This window comes from Mobula birostris, chromosome 21 (assembly GCF_030028105.1).
Source record: "Mobula birostris isolate sMobBir1 chromosome 21, sMobBir1.hap1, whole genome shotgun sequence".
Classification (NCBI taxonomy): Eukaryota; Metazoa; Chordata; class Chondrichthyes; order Myliobatiformes; family Myliobatidae; genus Mobula; species Mobula birostris.
In genome coordinates this window covers 62,349,977-62,373,003 of record NC_092390.1, presented here as the reverse complement: position 1 = coordinate 62,373,003, position 23,027 = coordinate 62,349,977, and the positions used below count along the sequence as shown (strand labels likewise).

Here is a 23,027-nt window from a genome sequence, read left to right as displayed (position 1 = left end):
AATTTCTGGTGCAAAGGATTTCATTTCAACCAGAATAGTGGCAGAGAGGAATCTGACTGGGACCTCATTTCTTCGAAGCCTGCTGGTATTAACTGCAGGACGGGATAAGGCAAGGGCAAGAGTGACTATTAGGCAGGAAGGAAATCAAGATTCAGATGAAAGTTTCTAATTTCCATTCTCTATAATTCTGTACCTTAATGGCAAAAGATCACTTCCAGGTTTGTCCTGAATGGCAAACCTTTGGTCGGCTGGTGGCGCAGTGAGATGAGCACTGGGCTCGAGGACGGAGGTTCCTGAGTTCGATCCAGTGACAGACTGCCGGATTGATGTCGAGCTCGCATCTCGGCCTTGTAAAATAAGACTGTGAAATGCCTGTGCAAGGAGTGGCGCCCCAAACAGCCTTTCGAACTGAGCCTTGTAAGGCATGAAAATGCCCGACGCTGCCCTCTCAGGTCTGAGTCGACATCATCATCACATCTTCATCTCGAACGGCATTTTTCACTATGAATAATACATGGCAACTCAGAATCTCAGAGCTGTGTGGCACAAAAAAAGACTCTTTGGCCCATTCTATAGTTGTCACCTGCTGTATAAATCTACACTGATCCCAGTTACTCACATCAGCAGCCTCAGTTCCCACACCACCGAGTTCAGGAACAATTACCATCCCTCAGCTAATGGGCTCTTCCCCTCCCCCCCACTTATTCTTTTGAATTCCAGTGAGAAGGGGCCCAGACCCATCAAACGCTCCTCATAGATAAGCCTTTCAGTCCCAGAATAGAGAGAGTAGTGAATCTGTGACATTCATTGCTGCAGATGACCCTGGAGGCCAAATAATGTAGTGTTATTCTTTAAAGTTAACCTGTTAGTACCTGGACTGTTTTAACTGAATATAAATAAAATCCCTGTCAGGAACGAACAGCTGGTAATCCTGTTCACCACTTGTAATGAAATATATCTGTGCTTGCATTTATATAGCAAATCTTTGTTCAACAAACTTCTGATTCACAACAATTTGGGTTTCTTGTCTTCATGTTACAAAGCTATGTTTTTCAATGTCATTTTCAGGCTGTACATGTGAAATCAATCCTAATACATTTCATCCAGACTTTTTGATTTATTCGCTTCTTGGTGCAGTGCAACTTTGCAAAGGGTGTTCTTAATGTAGAGAAGTGCTCCTGAGAAATGTATATAGAACATAGAAAAGTACAGCTCAGGAATGGGCTCTTCAGCCCACAGTTGTGCTGAACCAGCTAAAAATAAATTAAAATACCCCAAAAACTAATCACTCCTACCTACTCAATGTCCATATCCCTCCATCTTCCCCAAGTTCATGTGCCTATCTGAATGTCCCTTAAAAGCCTCTAATGTATCTGTCTCTGCCGCTATACCAGGCAACGCATTCCAGGCACCCACCACTCTCTGAGTAAAAAACTTACCCTTCACATTCCCATTGAACCTGGCCCCTCTCATCTTCAATGCAAGCCCTCTGGTAGTAGATGTTTAACACAGGGAAACAGATGCTCCCTGTCTGTGCCTCTCATAATCTTATACACATCTATCAGATCTCTCCTCAGCCTCCGCCGCTCCAGAGAAGACAGCATCTTATGAAAGCACATGCCCTCTAAATCAGAAATATATCTCCTGCACCAAATATTACTTGCATTTCCTACAGTAAAAATGCTGGAAGGTACTTAACCATAATGCAATAGTTTTCAGCATTTTCTACACAATCCCATTTCTCAAATATACTCTTTCTATTGATTTGTTCATTTTCTGTTGTTTCTCTTGTCTATAGTTGTGTGATCTTGTGGGATTAAAAGTACATGTGGTATCAGTTAAACTCGTAGTTCTTGAACCATACATAAACAGCTCCACAAAATGGTTGTATTTTGGGAAGAAATTTTGGGTTTTCCTCACATTGTCTGTACTGCAGACAGTTCATTGATTTTTCTGTGAAATTGCCCATATTTTAGCATTTGAACTTATTTAATGTGAACAGCAAACTCTCAGTGAAATATCTACAATCTATAGAGATTTTTGTGGCTTGCCTGCTGTATTCTGTTGGCACGACAATAAAAAATGTTCCTCTGGCACTTAGAACTAAAATACTGAAAATGAAAATGTAATGGTTATAAACCAAGGGCAGATTTTGTTTGTTTTTCATTGTCGGGATTGAGATTTCACCACCAAGGCCAGCCTTTATTGCCTACATTGCCCCTGAGAGGTTGGTGGGTTCCAGCTTCTGGAATTGTCGCATATCTGGTGGAGTTACTCAAAGTGCTGTTGAGTAACCACAATGCATTTTATATACACACTCAGTGGGCACTTTACTAAGTACCCCCTGTATCTAATAAAACAGACACCGTGTGTGTTTGTGGGCTTTTGCTGCTGTAACCCATCCACTTCAAGGTTTGGCATGTAGTGCATTCAGAGATGCTCCTCTGCACCTCAGTGTTATAACACATGGTTATTTGAATTACTGTCACCTTCCTGTCAGCTTGAACCAGTCTGGCTATTCTCCTCTGACCTCTCTCTTTAACGAGGTATTTTTTTCTCAAAGAACTGCCGCTCACTGGATGTTTTCTGTACCGTTCTCTGTAAACTCTGGCGACTATTGTGCATGAAAATTCCAGGAGAATTTTATTTACTTGGAGATACAGGGCAGAAAAGGCCCTTCAAACTTTGCCACCTAGTAACTTCCGACAACTCCAATTTAACCCTAACTCAATTACAGGACATTTACAATGACAAGTTAACACACCCGGTCTTTGGACAGTGGGAGGAAACTGGAGCACCCGGGAAAAACCCAGGGAGGACATGCCAGCTGTTTACAAAGGATGCTGGGATCGAACTGCAAAATCCAATGCCCTGAGCTGTAGTTGTGTTGCACACTCTACTATGTAGTGCAGATCAGCAGCTGCTGAGATACTCTAAACTACCCTGTGTGCTACCAATGATCCTTCCACAGTCATTCACCCACAGAACTGCCATTCACTGGATGTTTTTTGGTTTTTAACTCTAACCTCTGGAGATTATTGTTGGTGAAAATCCCAGAAGATTCTGAGATACTCAAACCAATCCTGTCTGGCACCAACAATTATTCAACAGTCAAAGATCACATTTCTTCCCCATTCTGATGTTTGTTCTGAACAAAAACTGAACCTCTTGACCATGTCTGCATGCATTTAAGCATTGAGTTGCTGCCACGATTGGCTGATTAGATATTCGCATGAATGAGCAGATGTACCTAACAAAGTGGCCACTGAACGTATGTAGTTCACACTGCAGTCACTGTGGTGGTGGAATTGACTGGGTGCCAATCAAGTGGCTTCTTGAGTGTTGTTAGCACACCTGCACTTATTCGGGCAACTGCAAAGTATTAATTACACTCATGACTTGTATCTTACCCACAATATTTAATTAGTGCACTTCATTTATCTACGCATAATTCATTTGTAGATTTAATTTTTTAATGACAATAAATTTGACTTGACAGGTGGTGGACAGGCCTTGGAGTATCAGGAAAGGAAGTTACTAATGGCTCTCTTTCTCTACCATTACTTAAAGGCCCAGGAGGCTGGGCCTAGTGGAACCAATGTAAGCAGAGTGTGACATACAGTTGGCATGACCTTCTAGCAGGCATTGAGGAGATTATCAGGGAAAATAAAAGCAGGGGAATGGTACGATTGCCTCATTTGCTGACACTGGGTCATATTCTGAGTTGTGTGGGTGAATATGGGGAGTCCAGCCCTCATTATTCTTTCAGTATACTCTACAACAGCCACAAAAACAATACTGTCCATCTCAAACAATAGTAAACATAGAAAGTTCTGGAAATAGTCAGGAATTCAGGCCTGAAACATTAACTCTTCTTCTCTGCCTACAGTTGCAGCAAGACCTAATGAGGGTTTCTATTAATTTCTGTTTTCATTTTAGTTTTCCAGCATCTGCAGTACTTTTGTAATGTTCTTCTGAAATATGCAAAGTTCAAACCAGTTTAGAATCACTCACAGCAGACTCGCGAAGGATTGATTCTGGGTAAGGGCAGTGTAGCTCCTTCCCAAAGGATAAAAGTTGGAAAGGCATACAATGCTGGAGGAACTCTGCAGGTCTGGCAGCATCTCTGAAGGGGAAATGCAGTCAAAGTAAGCAGGAATGTGCTTTACAACAATCTGGTAGTTGTATTAACACCATAGGCTGAGGGATTGGAGCAGGGGGCAGGGATTCAAGTTTTTGGATCATTGGGACCTCTTTTGGCGCAGGCGTGACCTGTACAAAAAGGACGGGTTGCACTTGAATCCTAGGGGGACCAATATCCTGGCAGGGAGATTAGCGGGGGCTACTGAGGTGACTTTAAACTAGAATGGTTGGGGGGTGGGAATCAAATTAAAGAGGCTAGACGTGAGGAGGTTAGTTCACTACAGGGGGATGGGAACCAGTGCAGAGAGACAGAGGGGTGTAAAGTGAGGGTAGAAACAAAAAGTACTATGGAGAAAAGTAAAAGTGGCAGGCCGACAAATCCAGGGCAAGCATTAAAAAGGGCCACTTTTCAGCATAATTGTATAAGGGCTAAGAGAGTTGTAAAAGAGCGCCTGAAGGCTTTGTGTGTCAATGCAAGGAGCATTCGTAATAAGGTGGATGAATTGAAAGTGCAGATTGTTATTAATGATTATGATGTAGTTGGGATCACAGAGACATGGCTCCAGGGTGACCAGGGATGGGAGCTCAACGTTCAGGGATATTCAATATTCAGGAGGGATAGACATGAAGGAAGGGGAGGTGGGGTGGCGTTGCTGGTTAAAGAAGAGATTAACGCAATAGAAAGGAAGGACATAAGCCGGGAAGATGTGGAATCGATATGGGTAGAGCTGCGTAACACTAAGGGGCAGAAGACGCTGGTGGGAGTTGTGTTCAGGCCACATAACAGTAGTAGTGAGGTTGGAGATGGTATTAAACAGGAAATTAGAAATGTGTGCAATAAAGGAACAGCAGTTATAATGGGTGACTTCAATCTACATGTAGATTGGGTGAACCAAATCAGTAAAGGTGCTGAGGAAGAGGATTTCTTGGAATGTATGCGGGATGGTTTTTTGAACCAACATGTCGAGGAACCAACTAGACAGCAGGCTATTCTGGACTGGGTTTTGAGCAATGAGGAAGCGTTAATTAGCAATCTTGTCGTGAGAGTCCCCTTGGGTAAGAGTGACCATAATATGGTGGAATTCTTCATTAAGATGGAGAGTGACATAGTTAATTCAGAAACAAAGGTTCTGAACTTAAAGAGGGGTAACTTTGAAGGTATGAGACGTGAATTAGCTAAGATAGACTGGCAAATGACACTTAAAGGATTGACGGTGGATATGCAATGGCAAGCATTTAAAGATTGCATGGATGAACTACAACAATTGTTCATCCCAGTTTGGCAAAAGAATAAATCAAGGAAGGTAGTGCACCCGTGGCTGACGAGAAATTAGGGATAGTATCAATTCCAAAGAAGAAGCATACAAATTAGCCAGAGAAAGTGGCTCACCTGAGGACTGGGAGAAATTCAGAGCTCAGCAGAGGAGGACAAAGGGCTTAATTAGGAAGGGGAAAAAAGATTATGAGAGAAAACTGGCAGGAAACATAAAAACGGACTGTAAAAGCTTTTATAGATATGTAAAAAGGAAAAGACTGGTAAAGACAAATGTAGGTCCCCTGCAGACAGAAACAGGTGAATTGGTTATGGGGAGCAAGGACATGGCAGACCAATTGAATAATTACTTTGGTTCTGTCTTCACTAAGGAGGACATAAATAATCTTCCAGAAATAGTAGGGGACAGAGGGTCCAGTGAGATGGAGGAACTGAGCGAAATACATGTTAGTAGGGAAGTGGTGTTAGGTAAATTGAAGGGATTGAAGGCAGATAAATCCCCAGGGCCAGATGGTCTGCATCCTAGAGTGCTTAAGGAAGTAGCCCAAGAAATAGTGGATGCATAAGTGATAATTTTTCAAAACTCGTTAGATTCTGGACTAGTTCCTGAGGATTGGAGGGTGGCTAATGTAACTCCACTTTTTAAAAAAGGAGGGAGAGAGAAACCGGGGAATTATAGACCGGTTAGCCTAACGTCGGTGGTGGGGAAACTGCTGGAGTCAGTTATCAAGGATGTGATAACAGCACATTTGGAAAGCGGTGAAGTGATCGGACAAAGTCAGCATGGATTTGTGAAAGGAAAATCATGTCTGACGAATCTCGTAGAATTTTTTGAGGATGTAACTAGTAGAGTGGATAGGGGAGAACCAGTGGATGTGGTATATTTGGATTTTCAGAAGGCTTTTGACAAGGTCCCACACAGGAGATTAGCGTGCAAACTTAAAGCACACGGTATTGGGGGTAAGGTATTGGTGTGGGTGGAGAGTTGGTTAGCAGACGGGAAGCAAAGAGTGGGAATAAACGGGACCTTTTCAGAATGGCAGGCGGTGACTAGTGGGGTACCGCAAGGCTCAGTGCTGGGACCCCAGTTGTCTACAATATATATTAATGACTTGGATGAGGGAATTAAATGCAGCATCTCCAAGTTTGCGGATGACACGAAGCTGGGTGGCAGTGTTAGCTGTGAGGAGGATGCTAAGAGGATGCAGGGTGACTTGGATAGGTTGGGTGAGTGGGCAAATTCATGGCAGATGCAATTTAATGTGGATAAATGTGAAGTTATCCACTTTGGTGGCAAAAATAGGAAAACAGATTATTATCTGAATGGTGGCCGATTAGGAAAAGAGGAGGTGCAACGAGACCTGGGTGTCATTATACACCAGTCATTGAAAGTGGGCATGCAGGTACAGCAGGCGGTGAAAAAGGCGAATGGTATGCTGGCATTTATAGCGAGAGGATTTGAGTACAGGAGCAGGGAGGTACTACTGCAGTTGTACAAGGCCTTGGTGAGACCACACCTGGAGTATTGTGTGCAGTTTTGGTCCCCTAATCTGAGGAAAGACATCCTTGCCATAGAGGGAGTACAAAGAAGGTTCACCAGATTGATTCCTGGGATGGCAGGACTTTCATATGAAGAAAGACTGGATGAACTGGGCTTGTACTCATTGGAATTTAGAAGATTGAGGGGGGATCTGATTGAAACGTATAAGATCCTAAAGGGATTGGACAGGCTAGATGCAGGAAGATTGTTCCCGATGTTGGGGAAGTCCAGAACGAGGGGCCACAGTTTGAGGATAGAGGGGAAGCCTTTTAGGACCGAGATTAGGAAAAACTTCTTCACACAGAGAGTGGTGAATCTGTGGAATTCTCTGCCACAGGAAATAGTTGAGGCCAGTTCATTGGCTATATTTAAGAGGGAGTTAGATATGGCCCTTGTGGCTACGGGGGTCAGGGGGTATGGAGGGAAGGCTGGGGCGGGGTTCTGAGTTGGATGATCAGCCATGATCATAATAAATGGCGGTGCAGGCTCGAAGGGCCGAATGGCCTACTCCTGCACCTATTTTCTATGTTTCTATGTTTCTATAACTGATTAGATTTTTTCCCCCAACTACTTAAATAATAAGTTTAACCTGCACTTTCTGTGCTATGATTTGAGTTCTCATCCTGGGATCAATAGCCCAGGCCTCTGGATTGCTGATACACTCTCCTTCTGTCCTTCTCTACCACCAAATCCCACCTAAAACCAATATAATTTAAAACCTCAGGCAAATGTAAGTAGTTATTTTTTATCATTAACTGTGGGAACTATGGCTTGGGGGCAGAATTACTTCCACTGAGTTGGAAGGTTGTTTCTTCAAGCCTTGGTCTAGAAACTTGAAAAGAAAATCGAGGTTGAATAGAGACCATTTGAGTGTTGAAGATGCTGTCTTTTGAATGAGACATTTAATTGAGAGCCCTTCTGTACCCATAGTAATGAAAAACATCCCATGGTATCATTTTAAATAAGTAAAGGGCCTTCAAGGTGCACAATTTAGCCTTCAGCTGTCACATTTCTTACATTTCAATATTGGATCACCACCAAAACTAGCTAATTGGCTATAAGGTGCTTTGGGACATCCTGAAAGGCATTAAATAAATGCAAGAACTTACTTTCCTAATTACACTTTCACATCTCCAAAAGCAAATTCATTCAGTCTCATATATTCAAATAGTGTAAAGTGACTGCAGTTATTATATTTCCTGCATAAAGAATTTATAAAGGCAAATCAAAAGGATTTCCCAAAATAGATAAGATACATAATTAAGATGTCCAGAAACATTTACATTTAATGATTGCACATAAGTGCATTGTCAATAGGAGCAACTCTTTTCTACATGGACAGTATGTCAGTGATGCACTGACCTCAATGGAAATAATCACCAAGTGTCAGTAATGGGAGGAAGGAAGAGGTAATAAAAGAAATAGACAATGTATGTAGAAGTAAATGCTAGTTTAAAATAGAATGCAGTAGTGGTAATAGCTAATTTCCATCAAAGATTACAAAAATTAGATGCTTGATACATCTTTAAATTACAACCAGGACCAGACTGGAAAATTTAGAGTTTTTTTGTTCCATTGCTGAATTGGGCTTGTGGTCGAGCTATTTATATTCTCAATTGTGTTATAAAATGTGATGTTAACAAAATTGCCTATTTCTTAATTTATATGTTTCCTATAATGTTTCAGCAACAAATAAATAATTTAGGAGTTTTGTTTAAAATTGATGGCTTTTACTTCAATATTGCAGAAATTTAGATCTACAAGCATAATTTAGTGAACACTAAGATAGCAGATCAGATTAACCATCTTAGAACATGTATCCTCTGTAGTTTATACGATAGAAACCAGACTGTATTTGAAAGTATACTTTAGTTTTAAGCATAAGCAAGCAATCACCAATTGCAAAGAAATCATCTGTAATGTTTTAATAATTTCCTGAACCTTGTACTCAATGCACATCTATCTGTACCAGAGGAATAATAGTGCATAAATAGAGGAATTAGGTATCAGTTTCAATAATGTACGTAATGGAATTCCTGAAGTGCATGCTGAGGGTCTTCAGGACGCTATATCTGAAGGAAACACTGCCATGTAAATCTGACAGTCAGGTCATGGATCTGACATGATTATGACAATGACCTACACTAATTTCTGAATCTAATGCTGGTTAGAGTGGCGGGGTGGAAATACGTCATTACCAAAGAAGATGTAAGGTGCTTCTTCCCTCCACTAGCCTGCAGATCACCCTGGGGCAAGATGTAGCACCTGGTTACATGTTTAGGAAACCAACCCCCCACCAGCCCCGATCAGAGTCATGTGAAGCCACGGAAGCAGGTGGTGGATGGTAGTATGAGCAACTGGTGCAGGGGTATTAACGATGATCTTTCAAGAATCGATAGATTCTGGCACTGTACCAGATGACTGGAAAATTGCAAATGTTACTCTGCTATTTAAGAAGGTTGGGAGACAGAGTAAGGAAACTATGGACCTGTTAGCCTGACATCAGTGGATCAGTGGTTGGTAAATTGTTGGAATCAATTATTAGGGATGAGATTACGGAGTACCTGGAGGCACATGACGAGCTAGGCCAAAGCCAGCATGGTTTCCTGAAAGGAAAATCCTGCCTGACAAACCTACTGCAATTCTTTGAGGAAATTACAAGCAGGTTAGATAAAGGAGATGCAGTAGATGTGGTGCCCTTGGATTTTCAGAAGGCCTTTGACAAGGTGCCGTACATGAGGCTGCTTATCAAAATAAGTGCCCATGGAATTACAGGGAAGTTTCTAGCATGGGTGGAACATTGGCTGTTAGGCAGAAAACAGAGAGTGGGAATAAAGGGATCCTATTCTGGCTGGCTTCCGGTTACCAGTAGAGTTCCACAGGGGTCAGTGTTGGGACCACTGCTTTTTACAATGTATGCCAATGATTTGTACTACGGTATTAATGGATTTGTGGTTAATTTTGCCGCTGATACAAAGATAGGTAGTGTTGAAGAAACAGAGAGCCTGCAGAGAAACTTAGGTAGTTTAGGGGAATGGGCAAAGAAGTGACAAATGAAATACCATTTTGGAAAGTGTATGGTCATGCACTTTGGTGGAAGAAATAAATGGGCAGACTATTATTTAGATGGGGAGAGAATTCAAAATGCAGAGATGCAAAGGGACTTGGGAGTCCTTGTGCAGGATACCCTAAAGGTTAACCTCCAGGCTGAGTTGTGGTGAAGATGGTGAATGCAATTTTGGCATACATTTCTAGAGGTATAGACTATAAGAGCAGGGATGTGATGTTGAGGCTCTATAAGGCACTCGTGAAACCACACGGAGTATTGAGTGGAGTTTTTGGCTCCTTATTTTAGAAAGGATTTACTGACATTAGAGAGGGTTCAGTGAAGATTCAGGACAATGATTCCAGTAATGAAAGGGTTACCATATGAGGAACATCTGGCAGCTCTTGGGCTGTATTCCCTGGAGTTCAGGAGAATGAGGGGGGAATCTGATAGAAACATTCCGAATGTTAAAAGGCCCGAACAGATTAGATATGGCAAAGTTATTTCCCATGGTGGGGGAGTCTAAGACAAGAGGGCACGACTTCAGGATTGAAGGACGTCCTTTTAGAACTGAGGTGCGGAGAAGTTACTTTAGTCAGAGAGTGGTAAATCTGTGGAATTTGTTGCCATGAGCAGCTGTGGAGGCCAAGTCATTGGGTGTATTTAAGGCAGAAATAGTTAGGTTCTTGATTGGCCAGGGCATCAAAGGGTATGGGGTGAAAGCAGGGGAGTGGGAATGACTGGAAGAATTGGATCAGCCCATGATTGAATGGCAGAGCAGACTTGATGGGCCAAATGGCCTACTGCTGCTCCTATATCTATGGTCTTGTGGTCTTATATCACAAGTCATAGTTATGTGACTACTGATGCCAGATAATTTCTGGCAAAGAGTATTGATAATTGCTGGGTCACCCATCTTGTAAAGACACTGCCCAGAAGAAGGCAATGGCAAACCACTTCCATTTGCCAAAAACAACCATGGTCACCAAAAACAGTCATAGACCATGATCACCTAGTCATACAATATGCCGCATAATGAAAGAACGAAATACCACTTATCTATTTTTTAATTTCTTTAGAGATTTCCCATGACCTGTAGTACTGGAAGCATAATTTCTTCCTAATACACCCATTTTCATTTTGCCTGTTTCAAAACAATTTATTTCTGCTATGTCTGTTCTAGTTTAAAATTTTTAATACTGCCCTATTTTAATTTCCAGTATAATATGGGTCCCTACCCATTTCAGGTGGAGCAGACACCACCATTTCTTCCTAATTGTCGCAGGATTTGTACTTGCATTCCAAGAAATGAAACTTTTTTTATTTGCATTTCCTTCAACCACATGCCCTCCCCCACGCCACCCCAAATTACTCTGCAGATTGATATGCCAGTCTGCGAGTAATTTTGTTAATTATACAGACAACACCTACTCTTTGCCTTGCCTCCTGATTTCTAATGATCTCCCACAAATTTTCAAAGTTCGTTTAAAACTTAAAATCTTAATAGCAATAATAACATCTTCTCACTTCCTCTGCAATATCTTTTCAAATTTGAAAGATCCTCCACCCTGATATTGTAGTCTACATATAACAGAACATAGAATAGTACAGCACAGTACAGGCCCTTCGGCCCACAATGTTATGCCGACCCTCAAACCCTGCCTCCCATATAAGCCCCACCTTAGATTCCTCCATATACCTGTCTAGTAGTCTCTTAAACTTCACTAGTGTATCTGCCTCCACCACTGACTCAGGCAGTGCATTCCACGCACCAACCACTCTCTGAGTAAAAAACCTTCCTCTAATATCCCCCTTGAACTTCTCACCCCTTACCTTAAAGCCATGTCCTCTTGTATTGAGCAGTGGTGCCCTGGGGAACAGGCGCTGGCTATCCACTCTATCTATTCCTCTTATTATCTTGTACACCTCTATCATGTCTCCTCTCATCCTCCTTCTCTCAAAAGAGTAAAGCCCTAGCTCCCTTAATCTCTGATCATAATGCATACTTTCTAAACCAGGCAGCATCCTGGTAAATCTCCTCTGTACCCTGTCCAATGCTTCCACATCCTTCCTATAGTGAAGTGACCAGAACTGGACACAATACTCCAAGTGTGGCCTAACCAGAGTTTTATAGGGCTGCATCATTACAGCGCGACTCTTAAACTCTATCCCTCGACTTATGAAAGCTAACACCCCATAAGCTTTCTTAACTACCCTATCCACCTGTGAGGCAACTTTCAGGGATCTGTGGACATGTACCCTGAGGTCCCTCTGCTCCTCCACACTACCAAGTATCCTGCCATTACTTTGTAATCTGCTTTGGAGTTTGTCCTTCCAAAGTGTCCCACCTCACACTTCTCTGGGTTGAACTCCATCTGTCACTTCTCAACCCACTTCTGCGTCCTATCGATGTCTCTCTGCAATCTTTGACAATCCTCTACACTATCTGCAACACCACCAACCTTTGTGTCGTCTGCAAACTTGCCAACCCACCCTTCTACCCCCACATCCAGGTCGTTAATAAAAATCACGAAAAGTCGAGGTCCCAGAACAGATCCTTGTGGGACACCACTAGTCACAATCCTTCAATCTGAATGTACTCCCTCCACCACCACCCTCTGCCTTCTGCAGGCAAGCCAATTCTGAATCCACCTGGCCAAACTTCCCTGGATCCCAAACCTTCTAACTTTCTGAATAAGCCTACCGTGTGGAACCTTGTCAAATGCCTTACTAAAATCCATATAGATCACATCCACTGCACTACCCTCATCTATATGCCTGGTCACCTCCTCAAAGAACTCTATCAGGCTTGTTAGACACGATCTGCCCTTCACAAAGCCATGCTGACTGTCCCTGATCAGACCATGATTCTCTAAATGCCTATAGATCCTATCTCTAAGAATCTTTTCCAACAGCTTTCCCACCACAGACGTAAGGCTCACTGGTCTATAATTACCCGGACTATCCCTACTACCTTTTTTGAACAAGGGAACAACATTCGCCTCCCTCCAATCCTCCGGTACCATTCCCGTGGACAACGAGGACATAAAGATCCTAGCCAGAGGCTCAGCAATCTCTTCTCTCGCCTCGTGGAGCAGCCGGGGGAATATTCCGTCAGGCCCCAGGAACTTATCTGTCCTAATGTATTTTAACAACTCCAACACCTCCTCTCCCTTAATATCAACATGCTCCAGAACATCAACCTCACTCATATTGTCTTCACCATCATCAAGTTCCCTCTCATTGGTGAATACCGAAGAGAAGTATTCATTGAGGACCTCGCTCACTTCCACAGCCTCCAGGAACATCTTCCCACCTTTATCTCTAATCGGTCCTACCTTCACTCCTGTCATCCTTTTTTTCTTCACATAATTGAAGAATGCCTTGGGGTTTTCCTTTACCCTACTCGCCAAGACCTTCTCATGCCCCCTTCTTGCTCTTCTCAGCCCCTTCTTAAGCTCCTTTCCTGCTTCCCTATATTCCTCAATAGACCCATCTGATCCTTGCTTCCTAAACCTCATGTATGCTGCCTTTTTCCACCTCACTTGTCACCCATGGTTCCTTCACCCTACCATTCTTTATCTTCCTCACCAGGACAAATTTATCCCTTACATCCCGCAAGAGATCTCTAAACATCGACCAGATGTCCAGAGTACATTTCCCTGCAAAAACATCATCCCAATTCACACCCGCAAGTTCTAGCCTTATAGCCTCATAATTTGCCTTTCCCCAATTAAAAATTTTCCTGTCCTCTTTGATTTCTATCCTTTTCCATGATAATTATAAAGGCCAGGGAGCGGTGGTCACTGTCCCCCAGATGCTCACCCACTGAGAGATCTGTGACCTGACCCGGTTCATTACCTAGTACTAGATATAGTATGGCATTCCCCCTGGTCGGCCTGTCCACATACTGTGACAGGAATCCGTCCTGGACACACTTAACAAATTCTGCCCCATCTAAACCCTTGGAACTAATCAGGTGCCAATCAATATTAGGGAAGTTAAAGTCACCCATGATAACAACCCTGTTATTTTTGCACCTTTCCAATATCTGCTCCTCTGTATCTCTGCTGCTACCAGGGGGCCTATAGAATACCCCCAGTAGAGTAACTGCTCCCTTCCTGTTCCTGACTTCTACCCATACTGACTCAAAAGAGGATCCTGCTACATTACCCACCCTTTCTGTAGCTGTAATAGTATCCCTGACCAGTAATGCCACCCCTCCTCCCCTTTTTCTGCCCTCTCTATCCCTTTTAAAGCACTGAAATCCAGAAATATTGAGAATCCATTCCTGCCCTGGTGCCAGCCAAGTCTCTGTGATGGCCACTACATCATAATTCCATGTATGTATCCAAGCTCTCAGTTCATCACCTTTGTTCCTGATGCTTCCTAATGAAGGACTCTTCCCTGCTTTTAAAGCATGCTTCTTTCACCTCTGAGTATTGAATCCCTACCACAAGATGCTTTTTCTTCGCTCTCTGAACAGTTTGTGTTACTTGATGCTGCTGTTAGCATTCGAACTATCCTCCTGAAGGCCTTTATCTGCATTGTCAATGATAGCAGGAACATTATGTCTGGTGGATGACGTATGTTTATGCATATCCTCTTAATCTACCCCATAAGTGTTTCCATCATCAGTCATATAAGACAAGATCTGATCCAGCTCCTTTCTACAATGTGCAAAGCAAACTATTCAGATAGTCCTACCACTGCTTTATCAGTGGTCTGTCTCCTCTCCAGGTCATACTACAATTCAATGACAAACAAGGGAACATCTGCAGATGCTGGAAATCTGAACAACACACACAAAATGCCAGAGAAACTCAGCAGGCCAGGCAGCGTGGAAAAGAGTACAGTCGATGTTCCAGGCCGAGACCTTCCAGCAGGGTCCAAATCGTCAACTGTACTCTTTTCCAAAGATGCTGCCTGGCCTGCTGAGTTCCTCCGGCATTTTGTGTGTGTTGCTACAATTCAATGACTAGCTTTAAGGTGATTCAGCTATGTCAGACCCTACAAGTTTAACATTAGGCCTAAGTACTACTTCCAGTTTTCTTGAAATACTTCTCCATAAACATTGTTTCTGCAGTAATGCCGGAGACCAGAGCAACGCATTAATCACATTAATTTAGGAGAGTATCTAAGATCATTTACGTGACATAAGCAGTGAGGGGTGGAAAACAGATGACCCTGGTGCTAACAACATATGAAGGATACATACAAGCTTCCAGTTTCACCCATCAGTGATGTACATATGTGGTTGTGGATTCCTGCACAGTTGCTGACATGTTGAAGATGCTGTTGGGTTATCATCCTGTGACTTAAACAGTCTATCATGTTGTTAAAACATTTTTCTTTGAAATGGAGCGTTATAAAGATCTAGGTCCACTGAACCATGCATAGCAACTTGAGAAGGCAATCTCCTTCTCCATTAAATAGAATTATTCTTCATCCTTGTCCTGCTACCCGTGTTCCTGGTAGGGTAATGTTTAAAGTTCAAAGTAAATTTATTATCAAAGTACATATACATCACTATATACAACCGAGATTTGTTTTCTTGTGGGAATTCATAGTAAATACAAGAAACACAATATGATCAGTGAAAGACCGCTCCCAACAGGATGGACAAACAGCCAATGTGCAAAAAACAACAATCTGTGCAAATACAAAAAGAAAAAAAAAACAATAAATATTGAGAATATGAGATGAAGATGATGGTAAGGGTCAGAAACTCGCCTCTAGCAACGGTTTATAATTCACATTGCTTGTGAAGCTCCAGATGAAATTACTGATACTATTTTTTTTTTAATTTTCAGTGTCCGAATATAAAGTTTCAATAAGAAGTACAGATGCTTCAGACAGATGTGACCTCAAAGGAATGTATCTTCTCAAGGCAGACAAAGATGCACTGATTTTAAAAAGTATCAGCACCGAGCAAGTAGTATTTGAATGGCCTTACATGTATCTAAGGAGATTTGGTGGTGACAAGGTACCTTTTAATTATTTTAAAATTATAAGTGCAAAATGGAATAACTAGAAAGTAATAACATAGTAAAGCAAGCTATTATCAAACTGAGTGTTACTCATTTAATTAAAAACAATTCCGGCAACACTGTATCAGGGGTTCCCAGCATGGGGTCCATGGACACCTTGCTTACTGGTCTTAGTCCATGGTATAAAAAAGGTTGGGAACCTCTACTATGTTCTGTTCTCTGAGACTCAGCAGGTCAGGCAGCATTACTGTCCTGAGTGTTTCCAGCATTTGCTGGTTTAAGATTCAGATTCACTGCATTTGCAAGGTATTTCATTTTTATTGAAGGACTCCGATCTCATTCCAAAGACACAACTCTAGACTGATACTCCAGTAGAGAATATTGCAGAGGATGTTACCTTACAGAAGATGCACCAAATCAATTCTAATGGATGGGTGTAAATGTTCTTATGGCACTTTTTCAAAGAAGATGAAGGGCGTTATCTCTGAGGCTCCAATCAATATTTATCCATCAATTAGTAGTACTTTAAAAGATTTCCTGGTCATTATACTATCTTGGCAGGTCTTGCTTAATGCAAATTGGCTGCTGTGATTCCCGCATCACAACAATAACAGTTCAGTGGATGGAAAGTGCACTGGGACATTTTCAACTTTATGATGCATTTCTCCTGTTTTTAATCGGTTGGCAATACTCTGTGAATATATGTCATTGCAGCTGTTATGTAGAACTCAATTCTGAGATTATTACAAAAAAAGTTGGTGCATAGAGTCATAGAGAAGTACAGCACAGAAACAGGCCATTCAGCCCATCTAGTCCATGCTGAAACCATTTAAACTGCTTACTCCCATCAGCCTGCACCAGGACCATAGCCCGCTATACCCAAAATGTTCCACTATTTTCCACCAGCTTGAAGGTCGTGAGAATAAGAGAATTCAGTCATATTTCCGACAATTAAAAACTTTTGACCAAAGTCAGAGCAGAAAAGTTTTTTTCCAAGTTATGAATTACTACTGAACATTTATATCTTGGGTTTTGAAAAGGAAGTTTTGCTGTTAAATATTTGTGTGAGGGAGCGGAATTGGCCTGTGTGGAGCCAAGATGACAACCCTAAGTATCAAAGTACCTACAGGAAAAACAAAATATTTGTATCTTTCACCAGTGTTGAAAGGAAGCATCAGGTACTGCAAGCAAAAGTCATCATCTGGGGACTCATCTGGCAGCAGTAACCAGAGCCAGCACAGCTGAGGAAAATCATACTTAGGAGGTACCTGTTAGAGTCAATCAAATCTAGGAAGTACAATACTTTGTATCGAAAGGACGGGCAGGCATGGCATAGGTGATTGTGTGGCTCTGTTGGTAAGAGATGGAATTACATCTTTACAAAGAGGTGACATAGGGTTAGGGAATGTTGAATCTTTACAGATGGAGTTAAGAAACTGCAAGGTTAAAAAAACATAATGGGAATCACATATAGGCCTCCATATGTTAGCCAAAATGTGGGGTTGAGATTACAAAGGGAGCTGGAAAGGGCATGTATTAAGGGTAATGTCACAATTGTAATGGGGGACTTCAGTATGCAAGGGGATTGGGAAAATCTGGTTGGTGTCGGATTGCAAGAGAGGGAAATTGTTGAATGCCTGCGAGATGGCTTTTTAGAGCAGCTTGTGCTTGAGCCTACTCAGGGAAAGACCAACTTAGAGAGGGGGTTGTGTAATAACCCAGTTCTTATTAGGGAGTTAAAGTAAAGGAACCCATAGGAGGCAGTGGTCGTAATATGATTGAATTCATACTGCAGTTTGAGAGGAAGAAGCACAAGTCACATGTATTAGTATCATGATGGAATAAAGGGAATTACAGAGGCCTGAATGAGGACCGTATCCAGGTGGATTGGAGTAGGATGCTGGCAGGGATGACAGAAGAGCAGAGGTGGCTAAGGTTTCTGGGAAGAGCTCACAAGGCGCAGGATAGATATGTCCCACTATAGTTCTCTGATGGCAGGGGTAGGCAACCGTGGCTGACGAGGGAATTTAACGACTGCTTAAAAGCCGAGGAAAGGACATATAAGGTTGCAAAAATGGGTGGGAATTTGGATGATTGTGAAGCATTTAAAATCCAACCAAAGGCAACAACAAAAAAGCAATAAGAAGGGAAAAGACAAAATATAAGGGCAAACTAGCCAATAATATAAAGCAGGATACTAAAAGTTTTTTTCTGTTATATAAAGAGTAAAAGGGAGGTGAGATTGATATTGGACCACTGGAAAATGATGCTGGTGAGGTAGTAATGGGAGACAAAGAAATGGCAGATGAACTTAATGGGTACTTTGTATCTGTCTTTACTGTGGAAGACATTAGCTGTGTGCCAGAAGACTGTGACTGTCAGGAAGCAGGAGTGAGTGCCATTGCTATTACAAAGGAAAAAGTGTTAGGCAAACTGAAAGGTCTTAAGGTGGATAAGTCATCTGGACCAGATGGACTCCATCCCAGAATCCTGAGGAAGGTTGCTGAAGAGATAATGGATGCAGTGGTCATAACCTTTCAAGAATCATTTTATTCTGGCACGGTCCCAGAGGACTGGAAGATTGCAAATGTCAATCCACTCTTTAACAAGGGAGGAAGGCAAAAGAAAGGAAATTATAGGCCAGTTACCCTAACGTCAGTGGCTGGAAAGGTGTCAGAGTCTATTATTAAGGATGAGGTTTCAGGGTACTTGGATGCTAATGGTAAAATAAGACAAAGTAATTTACTTGAATTTTCTAAAGACATTTGATAAGGTGCCACACATGAGGCTGCTTAACATGATAAAATCCTGTGGCGTTACAGGAAAGATACTGGCATAGATAGAGAAATGATTGACATGAGTGGAAAGAAATGGGGCCTTTTCTGGTTGGCTGTCAGTGACTAGTGGTGTTCCTCAGGGGTCAGTATTAGGACATTACTTTTCACATTGTTGATCAATGATTTAGATAATGGGATTGATGACTTTGTGGCAAAGTTTATGGATGATATGAAGATAGGTGAAGCGGTAGCTAGTGCCGAGGAAGCAACGTGATTGCAGCAGGACTTGTTAAAAGGCCTGAATCTGAAAGTTAAAAGGCCTGAACAGATTAGATATGGCAAAGTATTTCCCATGGTGGGGGAGTCTAGGACAAGAGGGCACGACTTCAGGATTGAAGGACATCCATTTAGAACAGAGATGTGGAGAAATTACTTTAGTTAGAGGGTGGTAAATCTGTGGAATTTGTTGCCACGAGCAGCTGTGGAGGCCAGTCATTGGGTACTTTTAAGGCAGAGATAGATAGGTTCTTCATTAGGCAGGGGAGTGGGGATGACTTTAAGAAATGGATCAGCCCATGATTGAATGGCAGAGCAAACTCAATGGGCCAAATGGCCTACTTCTGTTCCTATATCTTATGGTTTTATAGGACTTAGACAAATTGGAAGAATGGGCAAAAAACTGGAAGATGGAAATGTATGATGATGCATTTTGGTAAAAGGAATAATAGTGCAAACTATTATCTAAACGGGGAACAAATTTAAACATCAGAGGTGCAAAGGGACTTAGAAGTCCTCATGCAAGACTCCCAGAAGTTTAATTTACAGGTTGAGTCTGTGGCAAGGAAGGCAAATGCAATGTTGGCATTTATTTCAAGGGTAATAGAATATAAAAGCAAGGAGATAATGCTGAAGCTTTATAAGACACTAGTCAGGCCACACTTGGGGTACAGTCAACAGTTTTGGGCTCCATATTTCAGAATTTGTCATTTGAGATACTGTAACCCACAGGAGGTTCACGAGGATGATTTTGGGAATGAAGGGGTTAACATATGAGGAGCATTTGGCAACTTTGAGCCTGTACTCACTGGAATTTAGAAGAATGCAGGTGGATCTCATTGAAACCTGCTGAATGTTGAAAATGTTGAAAGGACTAGATAAGGTGGATGTGGAGAGGATGTTTCATATGATGGAGATATCCAGAACTAGAAGGCACAGTCTCAATATTGAGGGGCGACCTTTTAGAATAGAGGTAAGGAGGATTTTTTTTAGCCATAGCGTAGTGAATCTGTGGAATGCTCTGCCACAGACAGTGGTGGAGGCCAAGTCTGTGAGTATATTTAATGCGGAAGTTGATAGTTTCTGATTGGTCAAGGCATCAAAAGATGTGATGAGAAGTCAGATATATGGGGTTGAGTGGGATCTGGGATCAGCCATGATGGAATGGCAGAGTGGACTCGATGGGCTAAATGGCCTAATTCTGTTCCTGTCTCTTATGGTCTTATGCTAGAGCCGATCTGAGCAAGGAGGTACATTTTAGAGCCAATCAAATCTAGAAAATACATGTTAGAGCTAACCAACTTTAGAAAATGCTTGTTGGAGCCAATCAAACCTTGAAGTACCAGTTAGAATTACTCAAAGGAATAAAATGCAGACTGGAGTGTGAAACCATACACAATATTAACAGTAATAGTCACTCGATGTTCAGACTTAGTCCATTCCATAACTTTGAATCCCAAAATGTGAACTTTCATTTCTCCTACTGCTTTGACCCTTGATCCTTTGCGCCTAGCATGCATACCTTAATGCAATACTTCAATTCTTATAAACATTTTTGGACATCCTGATACCATGCAACCTACTTTTGCTTTTGTTCGAACTGTAAGAGTTTGAGACAGTGGCTTACTGCCATACATGACCGATTGCTGTTGTTCAACCTATCTGTGAATCAATGTGTAAATACAGGATGTGATGCTTTCTTTTAGAATGAGTGAAGGACACAAAGATTTTGTTCCTTTTGATATTGTGCATGTTTTTTGCCTCTCATCTTGGCTCCAAACAAACCAATTATCTTCCTAATTCAGCTGTCTCACACTGGCAGCAGGATTTGCTCTTGGAACCCAGCATGCAAATGTTATCAATCTGTGACTTGGTAGAAATATTTTTATTTAGTCAAGTTCTACTTTGTTTAATTGTTGAGAATCTTACCAGATTTTCAATACTCAGGACCTTCTAACTGACAGAAAACAGCAGAACATTTACCAGATTTTTAATAATCTCAAAATGGAGCTTGACATACCAATTGAAGCATATCAACCGTTAAGGGGAAAAAATGTACTAGTGTATTTATAAAGTGAAGGGTGTTAGTTCCAGCCCGTATTATACTGTTGGAAATGGGTAGTACATACTATTCTTGCTCTTAATGTCACATTCTATGAACCAAAAAATGCTTTAATTGCAATTTCATGTTCAATAACATTTATATTTTTCAGGGAATATTTTCAATTGAATCTGGAAGGAGATGTAAATCTGGTCCAGGGAAGTTTGAGTTTGAAACCAACCAAGGCAAACAGATTTTTGCGTCTGTAAATACTGCTGTATCAAATCGGAAGTCCAACAATGAAGAACAATGCAATTCTGATCCTTCAGAAAGCTACAACTTACTTGCTGTGGATTCTGCTACTCACAGGCCATATTCAGGTTGTGCACAGGAGCATGCTGCTATAAATAAATCTCAACTATCCAAAAGATTATCTTCTGCGATATCAGATATTTCTGAAGGAATGCAGAGCTTGTGTTGTGACGCTTCCCCAGATTATTGGACACGTAGTCCCCTGAGCAAGTCACCAGTCAGGTTTCAGTACAGTTTCCCATCACCTCCTCTATTGGCATCACATAGTGAAGGAACTGCTAAGTTATCAGCAGACACACTGGAAAATAGAACTACACTAAATTCAGAAACAAATCCAGGAGGGATTCACTTGACACTTCCCTTGGAACTACCAAGTTGTAATACATCCATACCAAGACAAGTAGGAAGGCAGCAAAATAGCGTTACATCTCACAGAGGGGCTATCCAACCAAACCACATCAGTGGGTCTTTTGTTATGCTTCCCAGCAAAGTACGTTCATCTAACAATGAGAATAGTTTTGTTGAAAAGAACATTCCTTCTATCATATCGACTGAGCATTCTGACTCTCTTTATGATACTGTGTATAGTGGACCAAATATGTCAAATTCCAAAAATGTACTTCACCAACAAACAAGTTGCAACAGGAATGAGCATGTGTATGAAGTTAATGATGATTCATCGCTTTACGAGGAAGCAAAAGAATTGAGTGAAGCATGGAAAATACAAGGTAGATTGCACGACTTTGGTTATGAATATCCATACGATCCTTCTGCAGATGACTATGCTGTGCCAAAGCAGGCAGTTCAGGAGCCACCTCTCAGACCGTCTAAAAATAGTTCATCTCCAAAGGGAAGAGTACAAAAAAGTGATTATGTCAATGTTGAATCAATTCTTTGTAACAGGTAGATTAGCAATGACACCAAACTTGTCATATATTATGTTTAATTTTTTTCTATAAATACAGTATAATTTCAAGCATTATGTTTTCTTCATAGTTTCTAGGTCTGGATTTTTAAGGCAAAATTGCACCATAAAACTGACTGCAACTTTGTGATTTTTATGTATATGTAGTTTGAGCAGATTTAATTTCCCTCTAAGACAGTGGCCTTTGCAATCATCTCCAATCAAATCAATGTAAAATAATTGAATTCATGTGAATGGAAAAACATTTCAGAGTAGTCTGGCATTTTATTGCATTTGTTCTAAGTTATCAATGGTGGGCTATGCCAGAATTTTAAAAATTCTCATAGTCTGTAAAATCTAATTTTTGTATGTGAATTGTATATCTCTCAGACTGATATTTTTGAAATACTTAAAATAAAATATTTTAAATTATTTATCATTGTTCATCTTCTACTTTGATCAAATATCCACTTCAATCTTTATTTAATATCTGATATAATGTTTAGGAAGTTAATTGTAAAAATTGCTTCCTGGTTTGCTATGAATAATTCTTTAATGTAATTGGTTTCTCAGATAGCTGTCTTTGTGAATACCATGAATCATCAAAAAACAGATGGCCAACAATAATTAAAGATAAATCTATATATGATCCTGGTAGGCAGTTATTTCCCAGTCTTTGGTTCTGTTACCACATAGGTGGTTTCACTGTTTGCATTTCACCTTCT

General features: G+C 41.3%; 1 protein-coding gene across 1 annotated transcript in view; it reads left to right on the top strand.

Moving 5' to 3' along the window:
• LOC140185837 (uncharacterized) overlaps positions 1–22,686 on the top strand; it is a 46,899-nt gene extending 24,213 nt beyond the window's left edge. The window contains exons 4-5 of the mRNA XM_072239612.1: positions 15,816–15,988; positions 21,259–22,686. Of these exons, the coding sequence (XP_072095713.1) occupies positions 15,816–15,988; positions 21,259–22,305 (1,220 nt within the window). The 3' untranslated portion in view covers positions 22,306–22,686. The remainder of the gene's footprint in view (positions 1–15,815; positions 15,989–21,258) is intronic.
• Positions 22,687–23,027: the final 341 nt, after the last annotated feature.